Source organism: Coturnix japonica, chromosome 5, assembly GCF_001577835.2.
Source record: "Coturnix japonica isolate 7356 chromosome 5, Coturnix japonica 2.1, whole genome shotgun sequence".
Lineage (NCBI taxonomy): Eukaryota > Metazoa > Chordata > Aves > Galliformes > Phasianidae > Coturnix > Coturnix japonica.
Genome location: NC_029520.1, coordinates 30,810,261 through 30,828,521, shown reverse-complemented (window position 1 = coordinate 30,828,521; position 18,261 = coordinate 30,810,261). Strand labels below are relative to the sequence as shown.

Below are 18,261 nucleotides of genomic sequence, written 5' to 3'. Positions count from 1 at the left end.
ACAGCTTTAGCTTAGACATAAACTAAACCATCACTTTATATATATCAAGGCCTGTGTTGGGGATCAAAACTGCTATCACTTCAACAATTATCTCAACTGAGATGAAATGAAAAAATTATACTTTCTAACCGTAAAGATCATAACATTTATTGCTATGTTTCCATTCAGACTTCCTTACTACTACTGAATTTATTCCTCCAAACGAAAAGAAAATAAATTTTGTATGAAACAATTCAAAAGGCAAGACAACAAAAAAGCTAATACATTCAAACAGTTTAAGTAAGGAAGAGTTTTACCTCAATCTGCTGCAGAATTTTTGTAGTAATTTTTTTGCTTGTGAATTCATCTGGAGGAAAGTTAAACTGAGGATGCTCATCTCCTTCTGAAATGAAGAGGAAAAAAAATCATTTATTTTGTGTTCACTAAAACATTTGAGGAACTTTGCTTTATAACTCACACACCTTCTTGAGAAGTTCGTGCTGTGTAAGGGTCACTAGCAACTATATACAAAATGCGAAGTAACTGCAAAACATCTTCTACTCCACAGGAGTTCTGCCCACTGCCAGCTTTGGCTTGAGGTTGCTCTTTTGCCAAACTAAGGATATCAGAATTCTGAAGAGTAGAAATGGCCCCCTGGCTTAATCCAGATTTTGATCCATGTTCACAAAAATCCTAAGGGGAAAAAATAATAATTAAAAAAACGCCATGAATGAAAACTGCATACTGCCATTCTTACACTCGTGCTCCAAGTTAATGATTTGAAAAATCAGAATGGTTACCGTGTTCTACACTTAGTTCAATTGCTGATAATTCAAATCACAATTTAAATATGCTTTAAAAGAACTATATTTAACAGAAGTTAAAAAAAAACAAAACAGCAAAACACAAACTTGCCATTGGCCTGTGAACACTCAAAACAAAGCACACAGCCATACATAAATAAAAAGACTGGATGCAGACATATACCTTGTACGCAGCTATGAGCTGGGAACAATTTCTGTTTTTCCTAATACTTTTATTAGTGCCGGTTAATTTCCAGTGGCGCAGGAAAGCTGAATCTGCATTCTTCTGCAGGTAGGTTATCAAGTCATTCTTTGGTAATTCATCAGTGCCAAGGTACTGCTCCACATGCTCTACTGACCAGCAACCCTACAACAGGAACCACCAAATGTTGGTTTTTCCTGATTGTAAAGTCTGAAAGATTCCACCATGCATTATATATTTGAACATGCATTAACAAATACACTCGCTAATCCTTTAGCTAATTGAAAACTGTTAGTTTTTTTAATGTAGCATTTCATAAACTACAAATAAGATTTACTTCGCTGCTATTTAAACAGCCAACATAAACAAAGGCATGGAAGTCTTACCATTTTTCCACTTTCTTTTTCTTTATCAGAATCCTTCATTTCTCTGTACATGATTCTAGATATTAAAACAATGAATTAGTACACCATACTCATAGCATGTTTTCAAAATTATGAAGTTACATACTGAGTTGTTAGACAAAATGACACTTAAGAAGCATAATCTGAAAAAAGCAAGCAGCTTCACTTCATAGAACATCCAGCAAAGCTCTTAAACTAGTACAAGTATCTAATTTTCATGGAGTGAATAAATTAAATGCTTTGTAAGATAACTACATTTCTTTAAGTAAAGTCTGAGTACACAAACCACCTTTACTGTGCAAATTTCCCAATATGGCTTTAGGATCTTCATTACATGAGCTCAATGAAGCTTGAAATTTTACGGTAGTTTACTGTGTATGTATTAACTTAAAAAACGTGCATATTTATAAATATTTCTACTGCTTTTTAATTTTAATTTTATTTTTTTTTTAATACAAAACACTACTTTAGCTACAAGACAACACAGATGATAGTTGTGACACAAACACTGAAAAAATATTCGAAGTTAAAAAACCACAACAAGCACATTGCTGTTGTTTTCATATGCATAAATTTTCCAATAAGACAGGAATTATGTTGGTATGGTAAATGAGATGCACAATCACACTCTAAGAATTCCCATTACCATAAACCAAGTAAAGTCAAGTTAGGATAGAGAGAATAGCTGAATTTGGAATGGACACCATTTGTATGACAAATGCTCTTGAGCCCTTTAAGCCTTCTAAGCGCCCCAGATGCCCTTTAATATAACTTGCTCTGGGTCCATATCTCTTATAGGCTCTCAGGAACTTAGAAGTCTCTCAATAGCACTGAAGGGAAATATTTCTTTCTTCAGACTGGTGGCAGTGCTCTTCCTACCAAAGTTGCTGATGACTTTTCTTTTCTGTAAGGGTGCATGGCTGGCTTATGCTCAACTTTATCTCTACCAGAACACTCATGCCCTTTTCTCCAAACTACTTTCCAGCCAGATGGCTCCCAGTCAGCACCAGTGCTGCATTCTAACCTACTGCCCTTCACACCCCTCGCTAGGTTCAACTCTGGACTTGCAATGACTTTCCTTTCCCTCTATTTGCATGCTCAGACAATGTCTCCATATTCCCTTTGGGTTACTTGACACTCCTTCCATCACTTGAATGCTTCTTTGTAATGTTATGAATTCTTTTGGGAGTTTCGTCATTTATGCAGGTCTCCTACTGTCTCTGCTTGACTTCCCACACACTGGGACAGACCATTTTTGAATGTGGAATAAGCAATCCCTCAAAAAAAAACAAAAGCAAAAACAAAAACAAACAGCTCTCTCAGGTCCCTGTTTTTTTCCTCTAATACTGTCACAGCTGAACACTAGAGATAGTTAGCTTTTTATTATTATTATTTTTGAAGTAGTTGCAGCACTACCTTCGAAACAGACCTGAACATCTGAACAAAAATGTAAGGAAAAAAATCTGATTCTAGCATTGCTTCTTACAGAGGAGGTGAGAGATGTTAACATTGTTTTACTTCTGTCTCCTAATCACTCACACAGCATTCTCTTTGCAGAATAACAAACTTGTGAGCTTACGTATATGTTGGCTCCCAAATACGTCTAAGTTTGTCAGATTTCACATTGCCATTACAGGAAAGCTGTAACAATTTCTGTACGTAGTAAAATATTGTGGATCGAAAATTTGTTAGGGGCAGTTCTACTTCTCGAGTTGTTCCAAGACCAGAAACTTTCAATGTAAGTGCTAAGCGTGGTGAAGGCATGCACTCAACCTCTTCCAAGAGTTCTGAATGAGGTGTACCTGCATAAGAAAAATAATTTGACATGATGTTAACATAAAATACGTATAAAGCATGACAAGCTGGCCTAAACATTAATAAAGTGTTTCAACAAGGAACTATAAAGATTTCCTGCATACAGGCCAGCAAGTTTAGCAAGTACTGAATTAAAGCTATGAGCTAATACTAAGTGCCATAATTATACCACTTCTCTGTGTGAGTAAAGCTAATATCAGTTTTTGAAATCCATACTGATTCTTATACATCAGTAACATTCTCTTTAATATAATTATAGCACATGAATTATTTACTTACATGGCAAGTTCCTTTCGTATTGACTCTTCTCAGTTCACCAGAATCAACAATGGTTCATTTCCACATAAGCTTAAAACCATGCACTCCTCTCTGTAATGAACACTGACTACGCCTCCAGAGCTGAATAAGAATGAACTAAGGAATAAGAACCTATGCTATGTTGCTTGCCATACAGACTGCTCAGTGACTATTAATTTTTCCATCACTTAAGCTTTGGAATGTTTCAGCAAGCCCTGTCTCAAAGTTACTTGAGGTAGCTCAATACAGAGATTATAGCCTGTAGGCTGACCGAGACACAGCAGGAGACCTAACACTAATGTGAGTTAGACTCAAGACTGTGACTATTTTAAATGGTGCTTAATTCACTTCTTCCTCAATGCTTGCATGTGCAGAAGCAAATGAAGCCCTCATACAAACAATGAAAAGCCACACAGACACAAAAGCATGTTGTACTGGCTAATAGTGACAGGATCCCTGGAGTCCAATGGGCACTTATAAAGTCTGATCAAATATCACAAATACACCTTGTCAACATACCCGGTGGAGGGATTTCTAAATCAGTTGTTTGCTGAACATTTGTTCGACCAGGTCTTGGGTCAAAAGCAGGAACCAGAGCAGAAAATTGTCGTTTCAATACATAATCATCATCCCATGTTCTTCTACGACCTCCTTTGGTCTCATACTCCTCTTCTTCCTAAAATAAAGGAAGTAATAGAAAACGTGTCTTAAATAAGCAACTTATGCAGAAGGCAAATTAAATATTTGGTGACATACTTGAATTTCCATGAAAAGCATAATCACAATATGTTAAATAAAATGCTTAATGTTTTGGTTAAAATGCTTACAATACCAGCATACTAAGAAGGGGAAGTTCGTATAGTTTCATAAATATTTACATTTATGTAACAAGTATTAAACTAACATTAGTGAAGTCCTATATTTTTCCTCTTTCAGTACTCATTAAGTTCAGCTTCAATGGTGACAAGACCAAGCATTCATCATAACACAGCATAACCAAATAAAGTACCAGGACTCATAATAATATAGGTAAGATCCACAAGACTAATTTCCTGCAGGGTTACCCAGAGCAGGTGGCCCAAGAAACTTAAGGAGGGAGACTTCACTACTTCTCTGGACAATATGTGTCAGTGCTCAGTCAGCTACACAGTAAAGAAATAGATCCTCAAGCAACTCTCCAATTTAGTCCAAAATCTGAATGCGTATGTTTCAATTAGAATCAGAATGATTTGAGTTGAAAGGGACCTTAAAGAATATCTAGCTAAGACTCCATATTGCCAAAAGTATCTGGATTTTTAATGCACCTGTTAGCATAGCTAATTAAGGTAAATAACTAAACTGTACCATAACTTCCTCATATTCTTGATCTTCTTGGTTATCATCTTCATTTTCATCATCTTCTTCATCTGGTTCAGGTAGATCCTCATCATCATCTAACTCTGCCAACAGAGTACTAGCTCGACAGCTATCCAGAAAATCTATAATATATATATAAATATTTTATATATTTAATTGCAAAATAAAAAAGATCTCTTTTAAAGACAAATTAAGAATATGTAAAAACTAACATTGAGAAGACTGAAAAAACAATTCTCACAAACAAGAAAAAGAATTAAACACTACTGATATACTATATTTAACAAATGAAGCCTATAACACAGTATAACTAAGAATAACCAGAAAGTGCTCAGTTTTTCATTTGTTTTTATCAAGCATGTTACAATTCCATTCATTTTAAATTATGAAAGACTAAAAATTACTACACTGGTTTATTTTATCTGATTCTATATTTAGTTTTAAAAGCAGGTTAATAACATAATTTCCACTGTGAATATGTGGCTTATAACTCAAATTATACTGTAAGGGACATTTTAAGAGCAACATTTTTGAAGATTTAGTTGTTACTGAATTTCTGTAACTAAAAGCTGAAGTTAGATACAAAGTTCAGTTTCACTCACTTAGTACTAAGACTTAAAAACCAGAATTTCCTCCAGATAAACAAAAACAGAAAAGTAATTCACAGTGATCCAAGACAGATTATGATACGGAAATATTGCATTTTTCTATATACAAATAAACCGCTCAAATACCCTTTTTGAACTGTTGCAAAGTCCCCAACAGACACTCTAATATAACTTCTGAAAACATGTGTTCAGTTGTTTCTATTTTAAGACTTGTAACCTGATGAAAATATCGACACTTAAAAGAATAAATGGAGATGGTATATGTAGGTATCTTAACCAACTCCAAATAACTCAATTCCAAGGCCCTGCTAATTTGTGAGCAGTCAGAACAGACTTCATGATAGGCAACAAAATAAACCACAACTTCTAATTGCTCATTCAACCAAGTTTTTACACAATTTGTGTATCTCTTTTTTCATTAATCCCTCTCAATCCAATGAGCTTCACATTAGAAATACTTTCCTTCATCTAGTTCAAATTTTTCTTGACTTCATCAACTTCATTCCTTGATTTTATCATTCAGCCTAGTAAACCACAATTCTCTTTCACAGCATTCATATCCTACGAATAAATTCCATCCCAATGCCTGTATTCAGCATATAAATTCTACACAACTTTGAATTTTGTTCCTCAAATCACAATCCTATTATTTGCATCAATTTCATTTCTGTTTTCTTTCCAGTTTCTTCCAATTACTATGGTGTGGAGACACTTGGAACCTCAGGTACAATTTTTAGTGTACAGCATGTCTAATGGTTGGATATTTTTCAATGAGTACTAGAATGTACCTCATAATGAGCACGTAGCATGTTAAATGAGAACGAACACTGTGATTTTAAGTGGTGGCTTATATGCGTACTACATTAAAAACCAAAACAATTTTATTAAGTTAAAGATTAAGTGCCTCAATTAAACCAAAGCGTAAATAATCATCATGTGATACAGAAATTACTGAATTAAGACAACCTGAAATCATAAGTAATATAACACTAACAAAGTAATATTTCCTCAAGTACTGCTTTACAGAACTAACACATGAACAACTCAGCTTCCAAACTCTTATCAGTACGTAGACTACTAAACACAAAAAAATAAAATCATAACAATGGGAAGAATGGGAAAATCATTACTGGGAAGTCTGTTTACATTCATTTAAAAATGAAACTTACCATATAAAGAATATTCTGCTTCCTGCCCTGTATCGCTCTCACTAGATGTTGATGTTAGGCTAGTAGTTAGAGTATTACTAAGCGACTGACCAACAGATAAAACTGTAGTTGCTGTAGCTACATTGCTGCTGCTAGTAACACTGGATGTAGACATGGTCACTGTTGATGTGGTACCAGTTGTAGTCAGATTAGGAAAACTTTGTGCACCCATAAGAGGAGACGCTATAAAGATACGGTAAGATAAAATAAATGATTTGATGATTTGAAGAGTACAATTTACATGCATGAGACATGTGCTGAAAAATATATTTTGGACTGAAAAATTATCTGATGTGGTATTTTACAAGTAAGAATAACTTAATGGGAATAGATTCCCAGTGCAGAAGTGCTTGCTACAATGCAGAAGCCCATAATCTGAGCATATTCCCTTGTGTATAGTTAAAACAATCAAAATTATTACTTAAATCCCCAAATCCCCACTGTAAATCCAAAATTACACAAACATAGGAAAAGTATTCCTGCAATCTGTTACTTCAATATTAGTTAAAACCCTAAATTTTACTTAAACTTCTAACATCAATGAAATTATACAAAGAAAAGAATTTAACTACATATAAATGAATTAAGAACAGAACATACGACGAATTTGAAACCTTTTCCTTAACATTTTTAAAACAACTCTGGCTTGTTATCTTTCACACAATTCTTAGTGCATATATTCATGAGGTACTAGCAGCACTTTGAAAAATAAAATTTGGTAATTCACATTGGATGATTTATATTAAGCAAGCAACAGCTAACAATTTACCTTACTGCACATTCAAACATAACACAGTAAATGCATTTTAGACTAAAGACTGAAACAGAATTCCATTCACCATAAACTCAATAGAAAGCATTTCAGATACTGTACAGATCTGAAATAGTAGAAATTATCCTACCCATAATTACACATTTACACACCAATCTAAAGAACATTTTTTTGCATTCTTATTTGCAAACACAAATAGTGAATCACATGTTTGCATATGAAAATCTGAGGGATCGTCTGAACTTAAATTTAATGAGTACATTTTTCCTATCTACTTTTCTCTAAAATTTATCAAATATGAGTTCTACAGTTTCAGAAGTAAACATTTTTGTTATTACAACTTATCTATTTATCTACATATATTACATATATAATAAGCAATAACTTATCCATATACCTATATATCACTTACTCAACTGAAGTGTTGCTAATAACTAAAACTAAAATAAATTTCAGACTACTGATATTTGCAAAGACTACTACTGTTGAAAGACAATACAATGCAAACCAGAACTCCTCTCTCAAGGGCATTTGAATGCAAACTAAAACCAGCAAAGGCAGACACTGCACTTGATTTTTTTGTTCCATATGAGGGCAGGAAGAGAGAAAAATTTAGATTTACTAAGTTATCAAACCATATACTCATCTCTGTAAACAAGAAAGCATGGAACCTTTTCTCCATTGCTATTAAGAACTTGACAGTCAGATGCTCAGTATAGACATCTCTCATCCACTTTAATAACAGTAAGCTCTTTGCTCTTACAAGCAAGAGAAACATAAAAAGCCCAACATTTCATTTGCTTGGATCTCAAGAACAAAAAGAAGTTGGCTACCATTTAACTCCTGACAAATGCCAGTGTTTCCAAATGCAATTACTACAGCAAAACCAAACAGATTTAAATTACAAATTATGATTTGCAACACATTTGAATTTGCTCACAGGTTTTTTAACCAAAGCTTTTTACAATGCAGCAACATAACTTTAGTGAGATTGCTCAAATTCAGTATCTAATCTCGTTTTGGGACAAAAGTTCTCATTTACAATTTCTATTTGTAGATAATTCTCACATGAGGGATATCTTAGAAGTATTAATTCATTGTTAATATTAAGAACACAGTAAAAAAAACCCTGTACTTATTTCAAACTTTAACATGGTTTTATACCAAACATGCTTGAAATCTGACCAATACACTTTTAATCACATAATTACTTCAGAATTAGAGGCACTGAGTATCTGTCTAAAATAACTGATAATCTGAAATGTTCTGTTTGCTATTTGATTTACACTTTTAATGCAGGCAACAAGCCTTTTTCTCTCCTAGTATCATAATAATACAAATGTATAAATACATTTTAAAATCCTGCCTCAAGAAAAAAACAAAAACAAGCAACACCAACTATCAACATTTACAAAACCCCTAAAAACAAATAACATCTTTAAATAAGAAAGCACAGAAATTTCAGGAAAGCATAAAATCTTAACAAGAAAATACAGAGTGCTTCCTTCTGGCTCGGGTAATTATACCTTTCCTAACTCATCTACCTCACTAAACACTGAACATCATACCTAATACAAAAGCTGGTTAAGTAACATCTCAGATGGAAGTATATTTAAAGTTAAAAAGAGTGAACTCATAATAAATTTATAGTTTATCTGCTAATACCTTCATCCCACATATAATCTGAGTCAGGTCATGAAAAAGATAAAGCATGTACATAATCCCATTTAAAACGACATTAATAACATACACCTGTAAAATTAACATGCCTGAAAGATTTGCTAAATCTAAAGCTTAATGACAATGGCATTTTTAGAAGACATGGACAGTATTAGTGTACAGTAGATGACCCAGCTTGCTAAGTAACAGGAAATTACAACAATTTCATCACTTTTTCTTTCTACTCTGCTCTTCATTCCTAAGTTTAGACAAACAATTGGAAATTGAATTGAAAGAATTTCAAATGAAATTTGAAAAACCTGCCTTTCCTCAGGTAAATGATAAAAATCAAATAACAGAAACAGGAAGATAAAAGGTGAATGTGCAAATTCTACACAGAACAGATGAGACAGAAAGAAAATGAGATATCACTGCCCCCTTTTAGTTCTCCATCATGAAATAAACATCAAATTCCAATCATTGATTTGATGGTATTACAGTGCAATCTGACATCAAAGGGCCACAGAACCCTCTCCTATTACCTACAACTTTGTGAGCTCTTCCTCAGTTCTGTAAAGTTGCACAAGAACAAGGCTACTCTCCATGTATTTCCATTAGGCCAACAAAATTCAAACTCTTTTACTGAAAGCCAAAGAAACAACAAAAGCTTAAACCATAAAAGTCAATACTTCTTACTTACTTGCGGTACTCATGACGTTTCTTCCCAGAGTATTAGTATTGTTATCACTGCTGCTTCGGCTTAAATTCATGTTGTTTGTGGCATTGGTACGTGCTATGTTTGCCACTCTTCTTACAAAAGACTCCAGGCTTGAAGTTTCTCGAGATGATAAGTTAGGAACACTTGCACTGGAGCTCATTGGTGCCCCGGCAGCCAACAAAGAGCTAACTGAAAGTCTGTTACTTGCTGAAGAGCTTAGAGGTCGTTGGGATGCTGCTTCTTTATTAGTCAGTTCGGAAACTGAACTAACATCAGGAGAGCTTACACTAACAATTCCCATGGAGATAGCACTGGACTCCCCAGGAGTACGTATCGAATTATCAGGACCTAACTTCCTTTCTGCATTTTCATTTCCCATGTCCGCTGTTAAGGTGCTGGTGCTTGCACTGGAAGATGACCCTACTTCAGCCTGAGGTACATTATCAGCGGAAGACAGAACAACAATTGGTTCATGGACGTCAGTGCCTGAAACTATATTTTGCTCCATTACACTTTCTGATCTCCGCTCCATTTTGGTCGAACCCAAGCTGATGTCGCTGCTACTGGCCACGCTACACACAGAACTGCTGCTTCCTTTTCTACTTGAGGAGCCTGCAGCAGCAGTCGTCTTGTCTGGACAGTTGTTTTTCACCAAGCTGCTCCATGACTGCGTTGTGCCTGAAACAGTGGATGAAACAGGTTTGGGTGATGCCGCTGAATCAGGGTCGTACCCTGGTGCAAGCTTGAGGTCAAACTTTCCTTCTGCGCCCATACGGTAAGAGTTAGAGCCACCAGCATCCCAGGTGACATCAATCCAGCCTGGAAAGGGACAGGAGTTTGTGAGATCCAGCAGAAAGCAGACAGGAGCGTCAGACAGTAGCTCCACAATGTGGGATCAGCGTCTCATAAGGGCTGCATGACTGAATTGATAAAATTACTGAATAACCCTTAAAGCCAATTAAAAAGGAAGAAGGGTTATGCAATTTGGCAACGTATTGTGAAAATTAAGGCAGCAAGCATGATCAGCTTCTATCTTCAGGATCCCAGAATCTAGCCAAAAGCAAAGTTTGCTTCAGGAATGAACCTGACCTACTAGGATCTCTCAAATTGCTCTTATTAGATTATCTAACATCAGAAACAGTAACGAAATATCTTGATTAATATCTGGAAATAATCTGTTATTCCTGTATGAACATTTTATGTTTTTCTTCCTTCAATACTTGCATAGGGGCATTTTATTAAATAGGTTACCTTTTGGATTTGATACTTTTTTCCTACATAGTGAACAGAGGAGTTTAATGATACACAGCTTTTTGAATCAATAATTTAGAAACTAAGGCATTTCTTACAGGAAAAGTCTCAGAGCAGATAAGGACTACTTATTTCAGGACTGCAAGAATACTTTTCACAGTAAGTTAAAACACTACACTGAAATCAAAACAGTACTAAAAAGAGATGCAGTTCCTCTTTAATAACTTAGTGAAGGAAAACATTAAAGCTGTAACGATAAGGGTAACACATAAAATTCAGCTAACTAGAATAGAAATGGGGGGAAAAAATCTTTTTGCTTGTCTGATATCTACCATAATCTCTGTCAACTAAAAAACTTATTTCTTCTTATTGTACATTAACTTTATCAAATCTTGTGCCACTATTCTAATCAATTCCATCATCACTTTAGACTGAAATAGAAGATCATAAGCATTTTTCTTTTTAGAAGTATCACTCTGGAGGAAGAACGTTTTAAAAATGGATAAAGCTTCCAGAAGTAGACATCACATTCCCACGTGAGCAGGCTCATATCACGTTTTTCTTTTTTACTTCATCTACATGACCTACATCTGACTAGTTTCATGCCACAGAAGCTCTGAGAGGCAAATGTGCCAAAGAAAAACTTAGGTATCTTCCTACATTTTACTGGTCTTCCTTAACCAAACACACAAAAAAAGTTTCTCACAGTTAAACAGTATGATTTTTTCTCTTTATGTGTACCTGGATTGGGAATTCTGAAAAAGCACAATTAAATTATTCTTCCTTTTTTGTGCAGTTCCTTTTATAATATTAATCACAAACAGTTCAAAACCTGCACAATTTTTTTAAAATATGCAGAAAATATTTGTTTCTTTTAGTCCTGTTGCTTCATTATTTTGGCTCCCAAACAACTCAAGATTTGTCTAAACATGTTAATAATTGCAGAAAAGCCAATGGGATATTAATTTCTGAATTCTATTTGCAGGACAACTGTGACAGGACTAAAAATACACTGATAGATTTTTCACACTTCGGCATCATTTGACAAATTTTACCTATGCTTAAACGGGAAAAGTTTACCAGAATGTAGGAACAAAAAAACATTAAGTTAGTAATACACTACTCACAAATTAGATTTAATATCTAAAAAAGTGAAAGTGCAGCTACACATCTGCATGATAGGATGGTTCCCTACAGGCTACACTGAATGGCTTTAAAAAGACTCAATTTTTCAAAATATTTTAGATTGTCTTATCTTGGACAGTGCTCTATTTTTTAAGAAATGACAACTAAAAACCTGACTAAGAATGACTTTAAATGCTTCAGAAACAAGGTCAGTCTTATGTAGATCAAAATAAGAGTAAAGGTGGGGGAAACTGGGAAAGCACGTCCAGCCTCTCCTGTTGACCTCTCAATATCTCATCCTCTTGTGCAATGACTCCCCTGGCTGTTGCAGGTTTCGCTTTTGATCCCTCATTCATTTAAATTTTTTTTAATCAACAAAATAAGAACTCAATCCCAATGAAGCTAGCAAGGTAGGAAAGGTAGAGGACACAACAAAAGTCAAGAAAAATACTGCAAATGCTAAGCTAGAAGAAATGAAAAATGTAAATAAAGATTTTGCAGCCCCAAAGATAAATCACTAAGCGTCAACAGACTTGGCATATTTTTATTTCTTTGTAATGAATGTCAATACAACAAAAAACAAAACCAATAACAAAGAAAAACAAAAAAAACCCTAACCAGTAAAGGTCTAAAAATATTTCACTTACAACAATTTCTTTCCCGTGCATTAAAATGGAATTTTATGAGTACTGTAACTGTAGTTACAGTCAATTTACTACCTCCTCCCCAAAAGTATCAACTTCCTCAAGACACCACAGTAAAAATACGATGATGTTACCAATTCCACATGCAGATAGCAAAATATTGAATAGTCATGCTACAGAGATCTACAAATTCAGACAATTTGTACTCACCATTGTGCAATTCTCCTGTAACAGTGCCTTCACCCTGTGGGCTTCCATCCTGATCTCTCCACTTCCAATCAATTCCTCTGATTACCCTAGCTCCTGGAACCATGTATTTCAAAACTTGAGAGCGGACCAGACGTCGCTGCCTTCGCAGATTTGCTTCTGCTTCTTTAGCAGCTTTTCCTTCAAGAAATACAAAGTGGAATTAAATGACTGTAAAAATTTAGCAATATTGAACAGGGAGCTTGTTTTTAAGCAAGTTCCAGTGCAAAAGTCAGCCTGGTTATTCTACACTTATTTGTATACTTTATGTTCATTACTATTTTAAGGGAACAAAGAGGATACACGCATTACTTTGCTTACCCAACTGGTCTTCACATACTCCATTCACAGTGCCATAAAGTTCAAATCCAGACAGGGAGAGGTAGTGTGTTTGCCCACTGGCATTCTTTCCCATTTGTTTTATTCTAACATGCCTCCAACCTTGTTTCTCATCCTTTGGAGGATCTAAAGGCCATGTTGCTGTAGACCTTCAAATTTGTTAGAAAAAGGTATGGGTAGAGAGAGAATTTTTGTCATTTATTTATTTTTTAATAAACAGAGCACTTCAGAATTATTATCAAACAAATCATGACAGTGATCACTCATAGATAAAAATCAGAAAGGTGCCAAGAACATAAGAGATATAAAACCTAGTAACATTAGGAGCAAATTTTGAATGAGTGCTGGTTTTACTATTTTCTTTTAAAAAAATTTTAAAAAACTGCAAAAAGTGAATTTACAATCACAGAAAAATATAAATGGCATTACATGAACTTATGAATCCCTTATTTTCCAATCCATCCTTGGTAACCTAGGCCACCCCTTCATGTAATTACACACTGTATCCACGGCACACATTAAATTAGATCACAGTCAAGCATGTTTTTAACTGAGCACAATTTCATAAAAGCTAGTAAAATGCACTGACATACCCTGGTTCATTGAGACTACAGTCATCGACATGAGTATACAAAGTAGTCCAGTTCTGTCCATCCTTAGATACCTGGAAAACCCAATTTCTGAGAGCAGATCGTCCATAACCTCGAGCATGGCGTAATGTGTAAGCTGATGGTATAACCCAAAGGCCAAGATCTATGGCAAACCAAGCATTCTTATCATCATTAGTATGACAATTGAGAGCTGAACTGTCACGGCTTAGGATGTCTTCTAAACGGCCATAAGGCAGATTTCTTCCTTCTGAGGATGTAACCACTACTAACCCATAGGCTGCTGGATTTACCCACTCATATGCAGTTCTATATTGAAAAGAGAAACGTACTGTTCAATTATTACTTACATTAAAACACAGGTATCACTAACATTTGACAGTTTACTGTAAATTATTGATTACAGCAGTTTATTACAAACCAAAAATTTGTATCATTTTAGATAATTAAAAAACTTCTTTAGAATGTTCCAAATACTTTACTTTGCTACAGTAACTAACAAAAATCCAACCATCCCCACCCCTTCATTTTACCCATTCATACAAACTAATTCTCAAGTGGCCTTCAGATACAGTTTTCTATTATTCAAGAAGAGCCAAAAATAATTACACTGATCAACAGCAAAAGCAAAGATAACTCCCATTCTTAAAAAGGAAAAAAAAAGTAACAAACTTTACTTCATTACGAATTTTCATTTTCTCCCCACTGGATATTGTTTATTACATTGGAATTCCAAATATTTAGCTTAAACAAAGAAACTCACTTCGCATTTGTTCCAATCCAGTAAATAATTCCATTTTCATCGAAATCGTGTTGATGCCTGAATACAAATGTTTGGCCTTCACGTAGTTTTCGTACAAAAACAAATGAAGCCCTATCAAAGTCATACCACTGCTTTGCAACCTACATATAAATGTAAAAAAATAAAAAAATTAAGGATGAAGAATGCAATTACTCCTTTCAGCTGTGTGCATAGTATGTTACTCACCATTTTCAGAAGATACTGTTCTAGAGATTCAACAGTTGCCAGTGGCTCCATCTTTAGCATTCTGCCAGTTCGATCTATTAAGGATGTTTCCCCTGAAGCACGTTCCAAACGAAACCTCAAACGTCTCGTCAATATCTGAAAGAGTATCTAGACATTAATCCAGGCTTTACTGTTTAAGTTTTGTAGTTTTAAGAAAAGCAATTATATCTTACTACAGTAGTTCCAGTGGCTTAAGAGATGTATTTCTGCGCAATTTAAGAAATGTTATATTCTAATTTTCTGCTTTAAAAGCTGCTCCATTTTTGTCACCCCAACAGTTCTTCAATAACAGGCAACATATAAGCCAACTAACTAGGTAATGAAGAGAATATTTGCATATTTCATGTCTGTTCAGTTTTAATTTCCAAATTACACTGACCTATTCAATATTACCTATGGTAATAACAGCAAACTTGGAATACTGAGTTCAGCTCTGGGGTCCTCAAGCTTAAAAAGGACATGGATCTGTTGGAGTGAATCTACAGGAGGGCCATGAGGATGATCAGAGGGCTGGAGTACCCCTCCTGTGTAGACAGGCTGAGTGAGTGGGTTGTTCAGTCTGGAGAAGGGTACAGGAAGATCTTACAGCAGCTTCCAGGGACCTAAAGGTAGCTTCCACAAAAGCTCCAAGAGGGACTCCTCATCAGGTAATACTGGGAATGGACAAGGGATAATAGCTTTCAGCTAAAATAGGGTACGTATGAATTTGATATTAGGAAGGAATTCTCCACAATGAGAGTAGGCCACTAGAAGAGGTTGCCCAGAGAAGCTGTGGATGTGCCATCGCTGGAAGTTATCAAGATCAGGAGCAACCTTATGTAGTGGAATGTAACCAGGTCCATATCAGGGAGGTGGGAATTATACAGCCTCTTAAGTCCCTTACAAGCCAACTCACACTATGACTCCATGAAATTCCTGTAATATTTATATTATATATATATATATATATATATATATATATATATATATATATGCACTTGTGTTTGTGTATCTATATCTATATATATATCTACACAGATATACACATTCAAAAAACACATTTTTTTTCTTCAAATTGAAGCTTTCCTTTACAACGAGCTACTCATCAGCTACTAAGCTGAGATGATACCATACTGGGCATACAGGAGCCCTTTAAACTATTACAGCCCATCTTCAGGCATCATAAATGAACTTGTTTTACAGTTGTTTTCAACAAACCCTTCTTATTGGATACAATTACAATCTAGTTATGAAGATACTCATTCTTACATGAAAAGAACATTAAAGGCCAAAAAAAAAAAAAGTCACTGTTATTTTTGCTTCACAGTATGAAAGTAAATGAAAGCAGAGGAAGATCCAAACATTTAGGAAAGGTATTAGAACAATAAAATGCCAAGAATGTTGTTATTTAGTTAACTCTATCCAATTTACAAGAGTGTATTTCATCCAAATTTCATGTGTGTAATTCTTCCTGAAATTCATATAAAATATTCAGTTGTGTAACAATATGCAATACTATGTGATATTACTGTAAATTTACCTGAAGATTATAAGTAGATCCTGGTGTGTCATACAAGTGAAGAGGTAGACGTTCAATAGATTCTAACACTGCTATTAATTTCCGAATTAATGCAACTGCTGGTCGACTGTGAAGTGAACAGTTACCAGGTTATCACACACACAAGAAAAAAAATCCACAGTATCTCAATGAATAATACCCAGACGTAGCAAGTATTTCAATATGCTATTTCTGCTGGTGTAGCTTGAGTTGTTCACCTTTGGTGTCCAGTCTGGCCACAGCCCAGTAAGAAAAATATTAACATGTCAACAGTAATGAACGAAAACATCACCTTTATATTTGTCAACAAACACACATCCATCACAGTTGACTCTTGCAGATAGAAGTAATTCAATTGTTCTTTTAATTACTACTTCAATACTCAGTGTAAAATGCAGTCTTTTAAGACCAATTCTCTATTTAATCACAGAAAGACAAATGGTAATGGAAAGAAATTGAATTTGCCTTCAAACTACTTTAAACATCCATCACTTAATCAAAAACCTTGTTTTTTATTTTTTTAACCTACCTCTCATCATCTTCATTTTCACTGAATGCTGTTTTGAATACATTTATTCTTTCTACTAGTTGACTACAGTCTTGTTTCATATCTAAATCAACATTCTAAGAGAGAAAAAAAATGATGTATATTACTTTTAATAAAGAGCAACACATTCATCCTTTATATTGGCAAAATATCCCCTTAGGCTTACTGAATTCTCTATTTAAAAATCTAAACATCTAAAGCTAAACAATACCAGCCATTACAAGTGACCACTGTTAAATAAAAGACATTTAGCAGCATGCTTGAACCAAAGCAATCTATAGTGATAGTGTGTACTTAATGGGTCAGATCAATGACTGGTGCAAGTCCACTTAATTTTCATCATGACAGAAAAAAACACATTTATAACAGATCTTCAAATTAAGGCATATTCTTTCAAAGCTTTTCTTCAGAGACTTATGTTCTATAAACTCACATTATTTAAAACTGTAAGCAATGATTGAACCAATCCACTACTACACATTTCATATGGAGAAATGGTATTCTCATCCTTCAAAAGAACAATTAAGTTTTCCAAAGCAGTCTTCATTAAATCTCTCCAAGTGTTTTCTCCCTCGATACACTGAAAGACAAGAACACAACTGTGGTGAAACAAAGCAACGGTTTTTCACCCGGATCATTTGAAAAATGAGCTCCCAGTAAAGCACATGCACTAAGAAAAAAAAAAACCCTCACCAAAAATCCCCATCCCACACAAAAGATACCACTATAAAAACACAGTTCAGATAGACACATTGTGCCTTTCTTTTACATAACCACACAGATGAGTCTAAATGTTGCTATGCTAAATCCACTAACAGCACACATAGAATAAAGGAGACATGTTTACCTGTCTGTTTGTATGAAGTTCCCATGCAGACTCTAACTGTGTTGCTATGTTCCTCAGTGTTACAACTACTCCTCGAGGCATGCTTTCAACAGCTTTAAAATGATCGTCATACAAATCTCTTGCCATAGTACGTACCTATGAAAGGATTTTCATAATGTGCTTGAGACCACTTTATTATTCAAGATTCCAGAAACAGAAAACTACCATACAATGTACACTATAAGATGAAAAGGCTGTGAAAGGATAAATTACACAGGCAAACATAAGGA

At 34.7% G+C, this 18,261-nt stretch overlaps 1 protein-coding gene across 10 annotated transcripts in view; it reads right to left on the bottom strand.

Annotated features, from left to right (window-relative positions):
- The window catches only part of HECTD1 (HECT domain E3 ubiquitin protein ligase 1), a 54,605-nt gene that overhangs the window by 7,151 nt on the left and 29,193 nt on the right, over positions 1–18,261 (bottom strand). For 6 of the 10 annotated variants that reach the window (XM_015864916.2, XM_015864921.2, XM_015864920.2 and 3 more), the window contains 18 exons: positions 17,993–18,127; positions 17,579–17,725; positions 17,128–17,222; positions 16,581–16,686; positions 15,023–15,157; positions 14,798–14,937; positions 14,020–14,343; positions 13,409–13,575; positions 13,052–13,228; positions 9,804–10,640; positions 6,634–6,855; positions 4,845–4,978; positions 4,020–4,176; positions 2,968–3,190; positions 1,371–1,425; positions 967–1,149; positions 462–672; positions 297–382 (listed from right to left, as the gene is read on the bottom strand). In XM_015864916.2, coding sequence (XP_015720402.1) covers positions 297–382; positions 462–672; positions 967–1,149; positions 1,371–1,425; positions 2,968–3,190; positions 4,020–4,176; positions 4,845–4,978; positions 6,634–6,855; positions 9,804–10,640; positions 13,052–13,228; positions 13,409–13,575; positions 14,020–14,343; positions 14,798–14,937; positions 15,023–15,157; positions 16,581–16,686; positions 17,128–17,222; positions 17,579–17,725; positions 17,993–18,127 — 3,534 coding nt within the window. The remainder of the gene's footprint in view (positions 1–296; positions 383–461; positions 673–966; positions 1,150–1,370; positions 1,426–2,967; positions 3,191–4,019; positions 4,177–4,844; positions 4,979–6,633; positions 6,856–9,803; positions 10,641–13,051; positions 13,229–13,408; positions 13,576–14,019; positions 14,344–14,797; positions 14,938–15,022; positions 15,158–16,580; positions 16,687–17,127; positions 17,223–17,578; positions 17,726–17,992; positions 18,128–18,261) is intronic. The other 4 variants (XM_015864923.2, XM_015864925.2, XM_015864927.2 and 1 more) reach the window with 2 other exon arrangements.